The 18193-nt window shown below is 43.0% G+C and overlaps 1 protein-coding gene across 1 annotated transcript in view; it reads right to left on the bottom strand.

The window, feature by feature from the left end:
- LOC138969159 (neuronal acetylcholine receptor subunit beta-2-like) overlaps positions 1 to 18193 on the bottom strand; it is a 63725-nt gene that overhangs the window by 26089 nt on the left and 19443 nt on the right. Inside the window, exon 3 of the mRNA XM_070341921.1 lies at positions 10044 to 10153. Within this exon, the coding sequence (XP_070198022.1) occupies positions 10044 to 10153 (110 nt within the window). The remainder of the gene's footprint in view (positions 1 to 10043; positions 10154 to 18193) is intronic.

Genomic DNA, 18193 nt, shown 5'->3' on the forward strand with positions numbered 1-18193 from the left:
GACTATTGTGATGGTTTGCCCTTGAAACTGTACGAAGGACTATTGTGATGGTTTGCCCTTGAAACTGTACGAAGGACTATTATGATGGTTTGCCCTTGAAACTGTACGAAGGACTATTGTGATGGTTTGCCCTTGAAACTGTACGAAGGACTATTATGATGGTTTGCCCTTGAAACTGTACGAAGGACTATTATGATGGTTTGCCCTTGAAACTGTACGAAGGACTATTATGATGGTTTGCCCATTGCAAACCTCCTTGATAAAACTAGATCCGCCTCATTCTTTCCTTTCGTTCAATTGTATTTCTTTTGTGCAGAACAACTTTTTTCTATCCTTCCTTCTATTCTTGTTTTCTCTTTTTTTTTATTTATCGTCACTTCTTTCTTTCTTCCTTTTTTCTTGTTTTCTGCCTGCCTGTCTGTTTGTCTGTCTTGTCTGTCGGTGTCTTTTCTCTTTCCTCCTTCCTAATGTTTGTTTGTTTTGATTGCTGTCTTTACTTGAGAAGACATTCTTCCCTTTCTTTCTTCTAGGCATTTCTTTGAGCTGGACAAATATTTCCTTTCTTTCTTTCTGTACTTCTTTATCTCCTCCTCTCTTTCTTTTTACATTTAGTCAAGTTTTGACTAAATATTTTAACATAGAGGGGGGAATCGAGACGAGGGTCGTGGTGTATGTGTGTCTGTCTGTCTGTCTGTCTGTCTGTCTGTGTGTGTGTGTAGAGCGATTCAGACTAAACTACTGGGCCGATCTTTATGAAATTTGACATGAGAGTTCCTGGGTATGATATCCCCGGACGTTTTTTTCATTTTTTCGATAAATACCTTTGATGACGTCATATCTGGCTTTTTGTAAAAGTTGAGGCGGCACTGTCACACCCTCATTTTTTAATCAAATTGATTGAAATTTTGGCAAAGCAATCTTCGACGAAGGCCGGGGTTTAGTATTGCCTTTAAGCTTGGTGGCTTAAAAACTAATGAGTGAGTTTGGTCATTAAAAATCGGAAACTTGTAATTAAAATTATTTTTTATTAATCGATCCAAAAACAATTTCATCTTATTCTTCGTCATTTTCTGATTCCAAAAACATATACATATGTTATATTTGGATTAAAAACAAGCTCTGAAAATTAAAAATATAAAAATTATGATCAAAATTAAATTTTCGAAATCAATTTAAAAACACTTTCATCTTATTCCTTGTCGGTTCCTGATTCCAAAAACATATAGATATGATATGTTTGGATTGAAAACACGCTCAGAAAGTTAAAACGAAGAGAGGTACAGAAAAGCGTGCTATCCTTCTCAGCGCAACTACTACCCCGCTCTTCTTGTCAATTTCACTGCCTTTGCCATGAGCGGTGGACTGACGATGCTACGAGTATACGGTCTTGCTGCGTTGCATTGCGTTCAGTTTCATTCTGTGAGTTCGACAGCTACTTGACTAAATGTTGTATTTTCGCCTTACGCGACTTGTTATGTTGTTGTTGTTGCTGTTGTTGTTGTTGTTGCTGTTGTTGTTGTTGTTGTTGTTGCTGTTGCTGTTGTTGTTGTTGTTGCTGTTGTTGTTGTTGTTGTTGTTGTTGCTGCTGCTGCTGTTGTTGTTGTTGTTGTTGTTGTTGTTATTGTTGTTGTTGCTCTTCCTGTTGTTGTTGTTGTTGCTGCTGCTGTTGTTGTTGTTGTTGCTGTTGTTGTTGTTGTTGCTGTTGTTGTTGTTGCTGCTGTTGTTGTTGTTGTTGTTGTTGTTGCTGTTGTTGTTGTTGTTGTTGCTGTTGCTGTTGTTGTTGTTGTTTTTAGACCCCTCTCTGTCTTTTTGTGTGTGAAAACGGTCCTTCCTTTCCTTCCTTTAGATGTCTTGTGAGCTGTACCATTCTGTTATTCCATCTTTCTTTCCATCACCCTCTCTTATCTGTTTTGTTTAGTTTTCAGGAGGCTTTCCTTCTTCATTGAAAATGGTTTTTTCCTTGCTTTCGTCCACATTTCCTCGCAAAGGGTTTTCCCACAGGCTCACAAACTTCCCCGCAGTTTGTCAATTCGTTGCGACATCTCACGAATAATTTCTGTCGCGCGGGAACAGTTTTGATGAGTTTTCCCAAAATAAATACATCGTAACAACGTTACGGACACGCCGAGCAGAGGATGTACTCAAGGATAAGAATAACCCATGATTTCCAAGCAACGTCGTTAGAAAGTTTGCCAAGGATAAAGTCAGCATGATCCGTTTTTAAAACGGAAAAGGAGTGAGTGTGTGTGTGTGAGTGTGTGTGTGTGTGTGTGTGTGTGTGTGTGTGTGTGTGTCTGTGTCTGTGTGAGTGTGTGTGTGTTTGTGAGTGTGTGTGTGAGTGTGTGTGTGTGTGTGTGTGTGTGTGAGTGTGTGTGTGTGTGTGTGAGTGTGTGTGTGTGTATGTGTGTGTGTGTGTGTGTGTGTGTGTGAGTGTGTGTGTGTGTGTGAGTGTGTGTGTGTGTGCGTTTGTGTGTGTGTGTCAGTGTGTGTATGTGTGTGTGTGTGTGCGCGCGTGTGATTGTGTGTGTGTGTGTGTGTGTGTGTGTGTGTGTGTGTGTGTGTGTGTGTGTGTGTGTGTGTGTGCGTGCGTGCGTGCGTGCGTCCGTGCGTGCGTGTATGAATATATATGTTTGAGTGTATGGGTACGTATGTGCGTGTGTGTGTGTCTACATGTTTAACCAACATGTGTCTTTGTGTGTGTGAGTGTGTGATCGTATATACATGCGTATGTGCGTGCGTACTGGTGCGTGCGGTTGTGTCTGTCTGACAAAATGCACAATTGCTGGCATCAAGCGGACAAGGTCTCAAGGCGTGTCAGCATTGGGGATGAGTATTGTGTTGATTGTGCCATAAAAGGGTCATGTGCATACATTCTGCGATTTAGTGCGCTCATTTCTGGCAGAACCAGCATAAAAGCAGACATTTACTGCGGCCACGCTGGCGGTTGGAAAGGACGTGGAGAGAAAAAAAGGAGGATCTGTGTGCGAGAGAATAAAAGAGAGAGAGAGAGAGAGAGAGAGAGAGAGAGAGAGAGAGAGAGTGAGAGAGAGAAAGAGAGAGAGAGAGAGAGAGAGAGAGAAGAGGGGGGGGGGGGGAAGAAAGAGAAAAGGATATATATATATATATATAAAACTTGTCTAAATTTCTAAATTCTTTCTTAATAAATACCAATTCTACACTTTGGCCTTAAATCAAAGTGTTTCCCTTCACAGATATCCTCTTGGGGTTGTCAGATGAGGGTAGTCTCCCATGCCAACAGAAGCTACCATTCAGAGAATGGTTTGCTTCTTAGTTGGATACCATGGGTTGACAACTCTCGCCATCAGTACCACCTGACCACTGATGAGACACAATAGTGTCGAAACACGTGTCTGGTCTAGGTACAAATACAATGGTCCTCCTCAGGACTAGATTACCTTGCGATACGTCCCCCACAAAGGGACTTTGCTCTGTAAATCTCGGTCCCCCTTGAGGAGGGTCTGATGCTCCCAATAGGCTGTCTGTGAAGGGATACTTATTTCTCTCTCTCTCTGCTAAGAGATTTTAACAAATCTCGGAAGAAAGTCTCTGCTGACTTTCAATTGTTTCTTTCACAATTTCTGATGTTTTATATATATATATATATATATATATATATATATATATATATATATAGAGGTAGAGAGAGAGATAATGTGTGTGTGTGTGTGTGTGTGTGCGTGCGTGTGTGTGTGTGTGTGTGTGTGTGTGTGTGTGTATGTGTATGTGTGTGTCTGTGTGTGTGTGTGTGTATGTGTGTGTGTGTGTGTGTATGTGTGTGTGTGTGTATGTGTGTGTGTGTGTGTGTGTGTGTGTGTGTGTGTGTGTGTTAGGGGGGACGAGCGACGGGGCGAGCGTGAGAATCAAGTTAAGAAAGTGGAACCCAACACAATTACAATACATTAGCAGCAACAATAATATCCGCAACGGACGAAGTATAACATAACAACAAATCCCAACTAATTTAACCGCTGCACTAAAATGCCATATCACACGGAGAGGGGTCCTGGCACATTCCACTTAAAACGGCGTTGTGTTATAAGTGTTAAAAGTGTTATAAGTGTTATAAGTGTTATAAGTGTCACACTTCAAGCTGCTGACACGTCAGTAACTGTATTTGAAATTCAACCCTTCTCCTTCGTAGTCGAGTCATGCACTGCCGTCAATGCCATATATCTTAGGCCTGGCGCTCACCTATGTAACTTCAGCAGGGCAGACGACGCACTGCAGATTATCCCAGCCCGATACACGTTGCGTGAAAGGAAAACAGGCCAAGGACTCGTCATAACCCCTATCGCAGCATCAATAATATGCAGTGCGTCGTCTGTGCCGCTAAAACTGCGCAGGTATATTCTGCCCTTTACAGATGCCGTAACCCCTGCCGGAAAATGTTAAAATGTTCAAGGAAAGTTCTGCCACCTCCCCTGTGAGCGGTTAAGGGGTCACGTACCCTGAAAGTTGCTCACCTACATTACCAGGGCTGAAGTGCACGAACCAAAAGTGGGTGCCACCCAAACGGGAGAGAACAAACAGCAGGGTCTGATTGGTTGAAATCACAACAAATCTCAATGTCAACCAATCAAACACTGCGGGTGGCTCCCGTTTGGGTGGTAACTGCCTCGTGTACCTCAGCCCAGCTGTCTTCTCCCGTGTTTTTGTGTACCATTCCACAAACAATTGCAAAGTCCGATGACCTGCCTTGTGCATGGGTCATGTGAATATTTCTCATCGACCAGAGCTTCTGAGCCTTGCAAAATAGAACAGTTTATTTGGCAGCGAACTGAGCGAGAAGGGTTTAACAAAAAACATCAGAGTACGGCAAAAAGCGGGTCATTTGTCGTGGGCAACGACAGTGCAGCATAACTGCATCAGTTAAAGTTATCTCCCTTGTGATTTGTCACATGTCGCAAAAAGTTGCATATCTATAGCTGCCAGCGTTTACAGTATCACTTGAAAGTCTGGTCGGCTCCCTCGTGCATGCGTCACCTCCATTCTCTAGAGTTACGGTCTGTGCGGCTGCATACGTCACGTGCGGAAAAAATGGGGTATGTATCGCCAGCGACGACAGTGCAGCGGAATTGCATCTGATCGCCGGACGGGCGGGGCGGTCGTATGGTCTAATCAGCGTCTTCCCCGGGTACAGGTTTCATTGATTACACTTCGGATTTACTCACACAATTTCCCTCCCTTCTTCCTCCCCTCCTTCCTTACATATCGTGTTCTGTTTTCTTCCGCCTCCTTCCACATTACCCCCCCCCACACACACACTCTTCCTCCTTATTTTCTTCTCTCCTTCGTTCCGCCTTATAGGTTTCTTCCTTTCGCCCTCCTGCCTTCATCTCTTTCCATCCCGATGCTCCTCGTCCTTTTCTCCTCTCCTTCGTTCGCTCTTACAGCTGTCTTCCTTTCAACCTCCCGTTTACGGCTCTCTCCCTCCCGATGCTCCTCGTCCTTTTCTCCTCTCCTTCGTTCGCTCTTACAGCTGTCTTCCTTTCAACCTCCTGTTTACGGCTCTCTCCCTCCCGATGCTCCACGTCCTTTTCTCCTCTCCTTCGTTCGCTCTTACAGCTGTCTTCCTTTCAACCTCCCGTTTACGGCTCTCTCCCTCCCGATGCTCCACGTCCTTTTCTCCTCTCCTTCGTTCGCTCTTACAGCTGTCTTCCTTTCAACCTCCCGTTTACGGCTCTCTCCCTCCCGATGCTCCACGTCCTTTTCTCCTCTCCTTCGTTCGCTCTTACAGCTGTCTTCCTTTCAACCTCCCGTTTACGGCTCTCTCCCTCCCGATGCTCCACGTCCTTTTCTCCTCTCCTTCGTTCGCTCTTACAGCTGTCTTCCTTTCAACCTCCCGTTTACGACTCTCTCCTTCCTGATGCTCCACGTCCTTTTCTCCTCTCCTTCGTTCGCTCTTACAGCTGCCTTCCTTTCAACCTCCCGTTTACGACTCTCTCCTTCCTGATGCTCCACGTCCTTTTCTCCTCTCCTTCGTTCGCTCTTACAGCTGTCTTCCTTTCAACCTCCCGTTTACGGCTCTCTCCCTCCCGATGCTCCTCGTCCTTTTCTCCTCTCCTTCGTTCGCTCTTACAGCTGTCTTCCTTTCAACCTCCCGTTTACGGCTCTCTCCCTCCCGATGCTCCTCGTCCTTTTCTCCTCTCCTTCGTTTGCTCTTACAGCTGTCTTCCTTTCAACTTCCTGTTTACGGCTCTCTCCCTCCCGATGCTCCTCGTCTTTTTCTCCTCTCCTTCGTTCGCTCTTACAGCTGTCTTCCTTTCAACCTCCTGTTTACGGCTCTCTCCCTCCCGATGCTCCTCGTCCTTTTCTCCTCTCCTTCGTTCGCTCTTACAGCCGTCTTCCTTTCAACCTCCCGTTTACGGCTCTCTCCCTCCCGATGCTCCTCGTCCTTTTCTCCTCTCCTTCGTTCGCTCTTACAGCTGTCTTCCTTTCAACCTCCCGATTACGGCTCTCTCCCTCCCGATGCTCCTCGTCCTTTTCTCCTCTCCTTCGTTCGCTCTTACAGCTGTCTTCCTTTCAACCTCCCGATTACGGCTCTCTCCCTCCCGATGCTCCTCGTCCTTTTCTCCTCTCCTTCGTTCGCTCTTACAGCCGTCTTCCTTTCAACCTCCCGTTTACGGCTCTCTCCCTCCCGATGCTCCTCGTCCTTTTCTCCTCTCCTTCGTTTGCTCTTACAGCTGCCTTCCTTTCAACCTCCTGTTTACGGCTCTCTCCCTCCCGATGCTCCTCGTCCTTTTCTCCTCTCCTTCGTTCGCTCTTACAGCTGTCTTCCTTTCAACCTCCTGTTTACGGCTCTCTCCCTCCCGATGCTCCTCGTCCTTTTCTCCTCTCCTTCGTTCGCTCTTACAGCCGTCTTCCTTTCAACCTCCCGTTTACGGCTCTCTCCCTCCCGATGCTCCTCGTCCTTTTCTCCTCTCCTTCGTTCGCTCTTACAGCTGTCTTCCTTTCAACCTCCCGATTACGGCTCTCTCCCTCCCGATGCTCCTCGTCCTTTTCTTTGCATTTCCCCTTTTTCTTCCCCAATTTGGACAATCACAATTGAAGTTGACCACGACACGAGTTGCGTTTTAGCACCATTCTCCTCAAAATGATGCGACTATCATCAATGTATTGGAGGGTGTTTGATTGAGCCAACTGTCCGGAATTGAGACCATGCTTTGACCTCATAACCTGGATACAGAGTCCATTGATTACACTTTGATGTACTCCCATGATTTCTCCTTCCCTCCGTCCTTTCTCCTGCTGCACAGCTTTCTTTTCCTTTCGCCCTCCTGCCTTCATCTCTCTCCCATGCCTTACACACCATCCTGCAGAGATGTCCCCTTCTACAGAAGGAGCGACAAGAAGTGTGGCCGTCCCCCACCCCACTGCAAACCAAGCTCCGTGGCAGTCGACTGGAGCTGGAGGAGACTACGACCTTCATCTCCCGAGACGGATTGAATGTGTCGCGCCAGCGAACGCCAAGAAGAAGAAGACACACCATCCTATACACTTGTTCTTTTTTTTGTCCGTGTCTAATTTAAAAAATCACAATTGAAACTGACCAAGACCCGAGTTGCGTTTAATCAACTATTTCTTAAAATAGATACATCTGAACGTGTCAATCAACGTATCTCATGATGTCTGAGGATTGAGCCTGCTGTCCATCTGAAGCTGGATCTATGTAATGACGTCAGTACAAGTCTGTGAAGGGTCACATACGGCTATGGGTTGTGTATCGCATCTTAAAAACAAACATACAAATATTCGCTATTGTCAGAAATCTCTCGGTTTGGAACTCACACTGATAGTAACACTGAAACAAGATTGAGAGAACTTCACTGAAAAATGTTACATAATATTTATCCAACCAACATAATATTATTCAAAATGGGTATTGTTAAGAAATGTTTTTTGTACATAATTATTGTCCCAATGTAATAGATTACATTGAACATTTCATTTTTGATTGCCATAAAATACACAACATCTGGTCAGATGTTGTATGTAGAGTTATTACAAAATTTGACGTTCGTATGGGATTGAATGCAGCAACAGCTTTGCTGGGCTTCCAACACGTGAAAATATTTCCCTTCAGGCAGTAGAATATATACATTATTTTATAATTGTCGCTAAAATGTGTATTGGCAAATATCGTTACGGTAAACCTATGAATATTTGTTGTATGTTTGATGTGGAATTAAGATTAAGACAGTTAGACTGAAAGGTGTTAAAGTTTAAATTTCATTGAGAAAAAAAGAGACCAATGAAGAATGATGCTCCCTGCCAAAAAAATTAAAAAAAAGAGAGAGAGAGACGAAAAAGAAGGGTAGAAGCGGCCTGCATGTAACTGAGGTCATACAAAGGAAAAAGAAAGAAAAAAAAGATGGTAACAAAAACATGCAGCATTTCTGATCAATTTGAACATGCATATTTGCGACCCTCCAACACGAAATGAGTCGCATGTCACCTCGCGCGGTTCTGCGCATAAGTCCGGGGAGTGTCTGGTAACAGTGTGAGGGTCACCTTAGTCACAGGCTTATAACTCAAACAGTTTTTGCTCTTTTCTAAAACGGTTTTCACCACTGGATAGAGCATAAAAAAAACTCTTTAGGAAAATGTAAAAATATGAAAATCATGCAAAGGTGACATGCGACTCATTTCGTAGTGGAGGGTCACATTTAAGGTCGTTAAAAAAATACTCGATAACTCACGTTTCAAGTGACTTGACGGGTTTGTTGGACATGGAGCAGACTCTGTCATTTAATTAAAACGATGTTTGTTTGTTTATTTTTCCGAACCAAGCTTTGTAAGTATCATGTGATTTTGAGACATAGATATTTGTAAATGTTTCAAATTACTACTTTGTATGCCGTCTGTCGTTTGCTGGCAAAACCACATCCATATGGAAATCTGAAATCAGTTGCATACAACTTTACTTTGGGAGTTCAGCTCAAAGAAAAGTTGAACAACAATAGCATTTAATGACTTAGAAAGGATGGACGTTGGTGTAGGTCTAGGTTGGTGCATGATTGAAGCAAGAGAATCGAATCATTGATATAAGAATCCCAATGCATAAAACCCGAATCTGTGCGGTTGGCTCCTGTCCAAGAGACAAGAGAGAGAGCGAGAGAGAGAGAGAGAGAGAGAGAGAGAGAGAGAGAGAGAGAGAGAGAGAGAGAGAGAGAGAGAGAGAGAGAGAGAGAGAGAGAGAGAGAGAAGTCGGAAATTTTATTTGTTAGGCCTCCGGCCCATAACAAGACTGGTGACACATAATACAAGCGAACAATGTTTAAAAGAAGCAGCCTTATGGACCTGCATCTAGCAACTGTGCATTTTCCAGAGAATCAGTGCGAAATCGTATAGCTTTGTAAATATACGTTGCTAACTGTCTTATCACTTGGCCATTTGTAGAGGATAGTAATTGGCACATTCTAAACATTGATGGGTTCCGATAAAACTTTGAGGCTATTAGAGAGAGAGAGAGAGAGAGAGAGAGAGAGAGAGAGAGAGAGAGAGAGAGAGAGAGAGAGAGAGAGAGAGAGAGAGATGTACATTGCGCACATGCTAGTGTATCTTAACTTAATTCAAAGAAGATTTGTCAAAATGTATGACATAACAGCGTTAAGAGGAGTTACAGAGGGAGAAAAAAGAAAGAAAGAACACACACACACACACACACACACACACACACACACACACACACACACCCACACAACCACACACACACACACACAAACACGAACACACACACACACACACACACACACACACACACACACACATACACACACAAGCGCGCGCGCGCGCACTGCACTCCTTTTGATAAATAGACCTTTGCTTGCATACATATATATCCATTTCTTCATATTGCCCCCTGCTTTTAGTATAACTACACGAATGACAATGATTTTCGAACAACATCACCACCATCACCTTCACTAACAAAACCACCAGCCATCACCACCACCACCAAACACACCAAACACACCACTACCACATTAACATCACCACCACCAAAACAACGAGCCACTCACGTGTTTTCCACGAAGAGGTCGGGAAGCCAGACTTCTCGTTGGAAGACAATCAGCTCATCTATACCGCCATAATCCGCTGGGTCCCACACCAAGAACTCGTCTATCCAATCCTGCCACGAAAAATACACAGTCAAAACAAAGTATCATAGCAAGGTATAGCTCTTGTTGTTGTTGTTGTTGTTGTTGTTGTTGTTGTTGTTGTTGTTGTTGTTGTTGTTGTTGTAATGCTATGCTATGAGTGAATGTATTGTTGTTGTTGTTGTTGTTGTTGTTGTTGTTGCTGTTGTTGTTGTTTTAACTGAAATGATTTGACAGATTGACATAGATTTTACTAACTAAATCAAATCAGACAGCAAAAGAGAATTCCGGCTGTCGATTTCAGGCTGCTCGTTTCCCATCTTGATTCCTCGGCAGATGTGCGGCGGTTTACCTGAACGCTTAATGGACACGGACAGTACCTTAACTGCCGTTTCGCGAATAGAAAAGAAAAGAACAGAGGTTTTACAAATATGAAGAGGATGAAGAAAAGAGCGAACAGAGGAGTAGAGTTTACATTTCAACATCATTTTTAACCAATTTTCATCAGTTGATTTTTCCTCAAATTATCTACCAAAATATTGACAAACATTATCAATTGTTGTAAAAAGATATTTGCAAGTCAATAGATGGGATCTTTACGGATATAACATATTTTATTATCAAAGGTGTCCTTTAGATTGACAAACAACATACAAAAACCACGAACAGAAACATAACAAGATGCAACGCTTCCGTTTGGAATGGGGTTTTTTCTTTAATACTTCTGCAACAAAGTTACTTTCATTCTCGTTTTTAATCTCACTTCGTGATTTGTTAACCAAGCATAAAATACACCCAAGTACAGACTATGGAAGTGTCGTGACGAAAAACTTTGATCAGCGTAGATTTTTTGGGCTCAATGACGTATCAAAAACCCATCATCCATTTTTGCGTTAAATTTGACATGTAAGGTAGAGGTCATAATTGATGATCATTGATTTTGTGTCTGGGACAGGCAGATGCAGCATCGATTTTTGTGTGCCTTCTGATTACACACTCATTGAAGCGTGGTGGTTTTGAGTGCTGAACAAAGACAAGTTTTCGAGCGACAGTCACGCAAAATGCATCGCGAAATCGCGTTGGGCTAGATGCTATTAGTATTAGAGCCATTTTGAGGGTTCATTTTTAGTAAGGGATGATTAGGTCTGACATTCAGGGAGTTCTAAAAAAATCCTTCGTTTAAAATCAGCTTGAATAGTTTCACGAACAGGGGGAAATGACTTATATTTCAGAAGCAAGGCATTGTTTGGCTGCATTAGTGTAGGCTTGAATTGAACAATGAAAGCAGGGTTCTGCTGTAGTTTAAAGAAAACAACAATTTCCGCTCTACTTAGTCGTGTTTGTCGTCCAATAGTTTGTGTTTTAATGCGCTCGTCTATATAACTCAGTCTATTTTGACTTCATAGCAGCAGCGTGACTTGTTTAAGATACAAAAGCAGAAGGCTTTATATGTCTATTCAGATCTTCCTTGACGCTTCTAGGAAAAAGAACCAAGTAAGCCTAAGGACAGAAACAAAAGCGCTATTATCAGTTCTCCAGTTTCATCTAAATTTACACCTACCATGACACACGGATTTCCCAACTTCTGATATTAAAGAAACTATTGTCAGGTGAGAAGTTTTTGTTGTGTTCAGGGCCGTTCATGAATGGGATACGGAGGTTATACCCGGGGGGGGGGGGGGGGGGGGAGCGGAGGGACATCCTCCTGCACAATTCATATCACATGGGGATATCATTCTGATAATCCTCGCTCCACGGCTATCGCCAGTTGTCTCTCTGACCATACGCGAAAGTCCTACGCGAATCTATCAAAAGAAGTATACAGAGTGATCTCGCATATGTTGTTCACGAGCAGTGTTCGCGAGACGAAAATGATTGCAGATTGGCCGACTTCGACAGTGATCTCCGTTCTGTTCTTCACAGTTATGATAAAGACATCGTTCTCAGGTCAAAAAAAAGTCGACATGTTGGGACTGCTGCCGGAAGGAGACCGTAATATATGGTTGCATCACTGTCAAAAAAATCGTCTGCTCCAGCGAGGGCCGAAACCAAACGGTTGATTATCACGTGACACTTATGCCATATCTAGAGTTGTTTGCACAGTAAATACATCCGCGAAAAATAGCTCGCTTGAAACTGTCTAAAATAAAAATTCATCTGTAATTTAAAAATTACAAAACACCATGAAAAATCATTATCGACGATCGCGAATCTGCTTACATCCATAACACATTACAAAAACTTGACTAAATGTAAAAAGCTCTAAATATGTACAAACCTCGGTTTCCTTGCCAGACAAGGAAACTCAAGGCATCCTGTCAGGGAGAGAATGAGCCGAACTCATTTTGACCTGAGGTCAGGATGATGGGGATATACGCAGCAAAAACCTGTCCTTGGTCATGTTTTAGTTTATCTGGGACATGTTAGAGTCTATCAGAATAATTTCATGGCATCGGATTTTAGAGAGCATCTGGCTTCAGTTGAAATCCTGTCACTAAGTCCATTTAATATTGATTTCACAAACATTTGTTTCAACAAGCACAGCACATTTACTCCACTCAACTCTCTTATTCCCGCCTCTACCACCTCCATTCCCCTCAGCAAATGAAAGACATCGTCTTGTAATCCCAAACCCCAAAACTGTAAACGACATGAAAGTAACCAATTAGCGGGCTTTATCCAAAGCGAGTGAATAAGCCGACAACTCCCATTGGACGGGAAAGTGTGACGGTGTAAAGACATGTCCCCCAAGAAGGGAAGGGGGATCTGTGCGATATAGCTCGCGGCGGCTGCGGAGCTTGCCTGCGTGTCCCCCAGGGCTACCGGAGTGGCCGTATTAATTGAATGGTGGGCTTCTCTCTCTCTCTCTCTCTCTCTCTCTCTCTCTCTCTCTCTCTCTCTCTCTCTCTCTCTCTCTCTTTCTCTCTCTCTCTCTCTCTCTTTCTCTCTCTCTCTCTCTCTTTCTCTGTCTCTCTCTTTATCTCTATATCTCTCTGTCTCTGTCACTCTTTCTCGCTCTCTCTCTCTCTCTCTCTCTCTCTCTCTCTCTCTCTCTCTCTCTTTCTCTCTCTGGCTTGAATTGATTCTTCTGTATGCCTCTATCTCAGTGTATCTATGGACTGAGTGGGCTCACGGTATATTAGTCCGTCCGTCCGTCCGTCTCTCTCTCTCTTTCTCTCTCTCTCTCTCTCTCTCTCTCTCTCTCTCTCTCTCTCTCTCTCTCTCTCTCCTCCTTACCCTTAGTGTGTGTAACTGCTTTAATAGCAACACAAATAAAATATGTTTCAAATCAGTATTAGGTCTCTGAAAATGATCAAACCCAATTTGGTGACTTGACTAAAATCCTTCTGCAGATACACCAGTATGCATGAAACAAGACAAGACAAAGCAACTACATATTCATACAGACAATGTCTTTAGCAGGTAAGAAAGTAATGCGAGCGCTCAGCCATGGCAACAGTAACTCATTGCATACGACTGAACCCTGTGGCAAATATTCACGCGCACGCAGGTCACATATTGTGTCTGTTTGACCTCACAAAACTTCCTTGAAAACCAGGAGAACAGACAGGCTGACAAAAGACAAACTTGTTTATCGTCACGAGAGACAACCAGAGGTCTCTGCCAGTTGCGCCCCCCCCCCCCCCCCACACACACACAAAGACGAAAAAACAAGTCGCGTAAGGCGAAATTACAACATTTAGTCAAGCTGTCGAACTAACAGAATGAAACTGAACTCACTGCATTTTTACAGCAAGAGCGTATACTCGTAGCATCGTCAGTCCACCGCTCGATGCAAAGGTAGTGAAATTGACAAGAAGAGCGGGATAGTAGTTGTGCTGAGAAGGATGCAGCACGCTTTTCTTTATCTCTATTCTTTTTAACTTTCTGAGAGTGTTTTTAATCCAAACATATCACATCTATATGTTTTTGGAATCAGGAACCCACAAGGAATAAGATGAAATTGTTTTTAAATCGATTTCGGAAATTTTATTTTAATAATAATTTTTATATTTTTAATTTTCAGAGCTTGTTTTTAATCCGAATATAACATATTTATATGTTTTTGGAATCAGAAAATGATGTAGAATAAGATGAACGTAAATTTGGATCGTTTTAAAAACAAATTAATTTTTTTACAATTTTCAGATTTTTAATGACCAAAGTCATTTATTAATTTTTAAGCCACCAAGCTGAAATGCAACACCAAAGTCCGGCCTTTGTCGAAGATTGCTTGACCAAAATTTCAATCAATTTGATTGAAAAATGAGGGTGTGACAGTGCCGCCTCAACTTTTACAAAAAGCCGGATATGACGTCATCAAAGGTATTTATCGAAAAAAAGAGAAAAAAAGGCCGGGAATATCATTCCCAGGAACTCTCATGTCAAATGTCATAAAGATCGGTCCAGTAGTTTGGTCTGAATCGCTCTACACACACACACGCACAGACAGACAGACAGACAGACACACAGACACACACACACACACAGAGACACACACACACACACACACACACACACACACACACACACACACACACATACACACACACACACACATACACCACTACCCTCGTCTCGATTCCCCCTCTACGTTAAAACATTTAGTCAAAACTTGACTAAATGTAAAAAGACGAAAAAAAAGAAGAAAAAATCTGAACTATTTATGGGTACAAATCGAGAAGAACAAAGCTCCGTCTTTGTTGTATTTTCTTACCCCCCCTCCCACACACACACTCACACACAGAAAGAAAAGACAAATAAAAATATTATTTATTGGAAGAAAGCGTGAAGAACAGAGTTCTATCGCAGTTTATTTTCTTGGGAGACTTGACAAAGCGTTCAGCGGTTGCCTTGTGCCTGTGGTCTCTCATGGGACATCCGTTATACATCAAAAGAGCTCTCCGCCGTATTTTGCCATAAACTGCCATCATGCGGTCAACAGATTTTGACAGGGTGTTTCCAGGCCGTTTCCAGTGCTGTGTTGACCTGCTAAATTGTCCTTTGGGCGCCGTAAAACGTTTTGCAACGATTGAGATACGAGACTGCAAGTTCTAAATCATGTAAAACTCTTGAACCGCAATATTTCAAAGAGGAGAAAGTGTTGTATCGGTGGCCCAACTTGTGTCGCCAGCCCTATTTGTTTTTTTTCCGTTGTGGTACGTTGCGGTTTTTCCCTTGTGTGCTTGTTTTCTTTTTTTGGTTTTGTTCGAATTGTTGTAATTTCACTCTTCGCTCTCTCCTCTTTAGCTTTTGATGTCCACCTTGCTGCTGCTGTAACACTGTCTCCATACACTGTCAAGGGACAAGTTTGTAATTGTGACAGTAGATTGACCATTATGGGGACTAGATATGATAAACAAAGGGAAGTAAGCGCCCTAAAAGCCTACGACATGTGCGATAGAGTAAGTGGAAGTTATTCGGGAACAATCTCCTGGCACCTGAGAGAAAAACAAACATTGAAATGAACAAGCGACTTTGATCTTCGTTTTGTTTGGATAATAGTATGGACTAATCAAGGAGAATAGCTAACTACATACAAAAGATGCCACATTCCATATAATATTTTCTTTGTAATATCCCCGAGCTCCCTCTTCCATTTAAACAACAAAAGCAAACGAAATCAAAACAATTCAAACTAAACCAAACCAAACCAAACCAAACCAAGTAAGATAAACCAAACCAAACCAAACCAAATCAAACTAAATCAAACCAAACCAAACCAAACCAAATCAAACCAAATCAAACCAAACCAAACCAAACCAAAATAGTTAAACCGAACCAAACCAAACCAAACCAAACCAAACCAAACCAAACCAAACCAAACCAAACCACGCCAAATAAGTTAAACCGAACCAAACCAAACAAAACAAAACAAAACCAAAATAGTTAAACCGAACCAAACCAAACCAAACCAAACCAAATCAAACCAAACCAAACCAAACCAAACCAAATCAAATCAAACCAAACCAAACACATTTCGGCTTTAGCCATAAATGATTTTATGACAAGCAAGACAACCACTGCAAATGGTCCGTTTGAGGAAAGCTTAAGCAAGCGCTTAATTCTCAAACGGTTTGCTTGACCCTATTCAGTTTGTTCCATACCTGTGTCCTACTTTTGGAAGGGACGCACATACAGAAGCAGGGCTGAACAGATGGTGCTGTCGCATTGGCACAATTATGTGTCAGTCTCATGTCTGATTGATTTGCAGATTGGTTTACAACATGGTAGCAGGGCTGAACAGAAAGCGCTGTCCCGTTGGCACAATTATATGCAGTCTCATGTGTTTTTGCAGATTGGTTTACAGCGGTAGCAGGGCTGAACAGGTAGAGCTGTCACCTTGCACAATTATGTTTCAGTCCCATGTTTTTGGCAGATTGGATTTCAACATGGCAGGGGGGCTGAGCAGGTAGTGCTGCACACAGCCGCAACTTGTTTGTGGTTTTGCAGGCTGCAAAATTAATCTAAATTTGGTTGAATAAAACATCAATCTTAATCCGGCTATAATGCTAGAGAGTTGTCTTGATGGCTGGGTGTGTGCCTCGCCATGGGATGGTTTTCACCCCCAAGGCGGACAGTATACACATTCAGCAGTAGCGAGGTAGTTAAGTGCATATTTCAGGCGTGTTAAAAGATGTTTTAAATCCATTCTCGCATGTGAGTTCCAGGAATCATGATCACGAGGTCCAATCTTGTCGTCAGGGTGCTGCAGCACCTGGACAGGACGCGACAGGACCTACTCCTGCCGTTGCGGCTCGCGGAGTAGCCAGGCTAGGGTTTTCCCAGGTCCTTACCAAGCTGCTCAGAAGAACACCACCGAGCAACCTGGTCCTGCACTTGGGTGCCAACGACATCGTCATTTAAGGCTGAATCAAAGGGCAAAGTGCCGAATTCAAAACGAGAATGGCAGAAGTGTCTACCATCTTAACATCTGGAGGATTGACTCTGCCTCCTCCCGGATTGCGTCCACCACAACCAAAGGGGAAACGAACTCTTTAAATCAAACTTCGGAGATTAAATTGCTAAAATTATTTTAAACTAAAACGCCCCTAGAATAAGGATTGGCGGAACATCTATTGCATAGCTGTATGTGGCGGGAGATAAGCATGGTAAAGGGGGACACTGCATTCTGTTGTATTTTGGTGAATTTTACCTGACTTAGGCAGGGTCCACAATGTGAGCCCAAGCGAACCACGGGATGTGGCTAGCGTAACCACGGGGGGTTGTCTACCCCGTGGCCGGTTCTGGATCCTGCTCCCTCCAGAAGACTGAAGCCTGGGGCTGGTAGCAAAGCCCCGCAAAACAGCAGCATGGGTGCCGTAAAGTAAGCACATGGTAATGGTTTCACACCCCGACCATGCTGACTCAGGGGTAAATGAAGGTTTGCAGCGGGAGCTCAGACACGTTGTTGCCAGCTAACATGGGCCAGCTTTTGGAGGGATTCAATTTCATGATTAAGCAGTTTCCCCCCTAAGGAGGGGTTGAATTTCATGATAAAGCAGTTACCCCCCTAACCATGCTTATCTTCCGCCAATCCGTGCCCATATCATGCCAAACCTTTACCTATATATCTTTTTATCAGTCTAGTAAAAATGAACTTGACTGATCATAAGCCTTGTGTTTTTATTGATTATCCCCCCTTAGTATGAGGGGGGATATTTGTGTTGCATGGTTGTTGGTATTGTCATAAACCAAACCAAACCAAATAAGTTAAACCGAACCAAACCAAACCAAACCAAACCAAATCAAACCAAACCAAACCGAACCAAACCAAACCAAATCAAACCAAATCAAACCAAATCAAACCAAACCAAACCAAACCAAACCAAAACAAGCCAAAACCAGAGGAAAATTAAAGGGAAAGTACAGAGCAAAACATAAGAAAGCGAAACAAACGAAAAGTAAAATTAACTCAAAAGCCAAGCCATATCCTACTCAACTTCATTCAAAAGACAAAAAAAAAGGTCCTTTCATAGAACCTAAGGACAACTGGGAACAGGGAGCCCCATTCTTGCAGACCGTTACCAGCTGCGTTTGCTGATTACAAATAGCATGCTGCAAGCACTTGG

This window comes from Littorina saxatilis, linkage group LG1 (assembly GCF_037325665.1).
Source record: "Littorina saxatilis isolate snail1 linkage group LG1, US_GU_Lsax_2.0, whole genome shotgun sequence".
NCBI lineage: Eukaryota > Metazoa > Mollusca > Gastropoda > Littorinimorpha > Littorinidae > Littorina > Littorina saxatilis.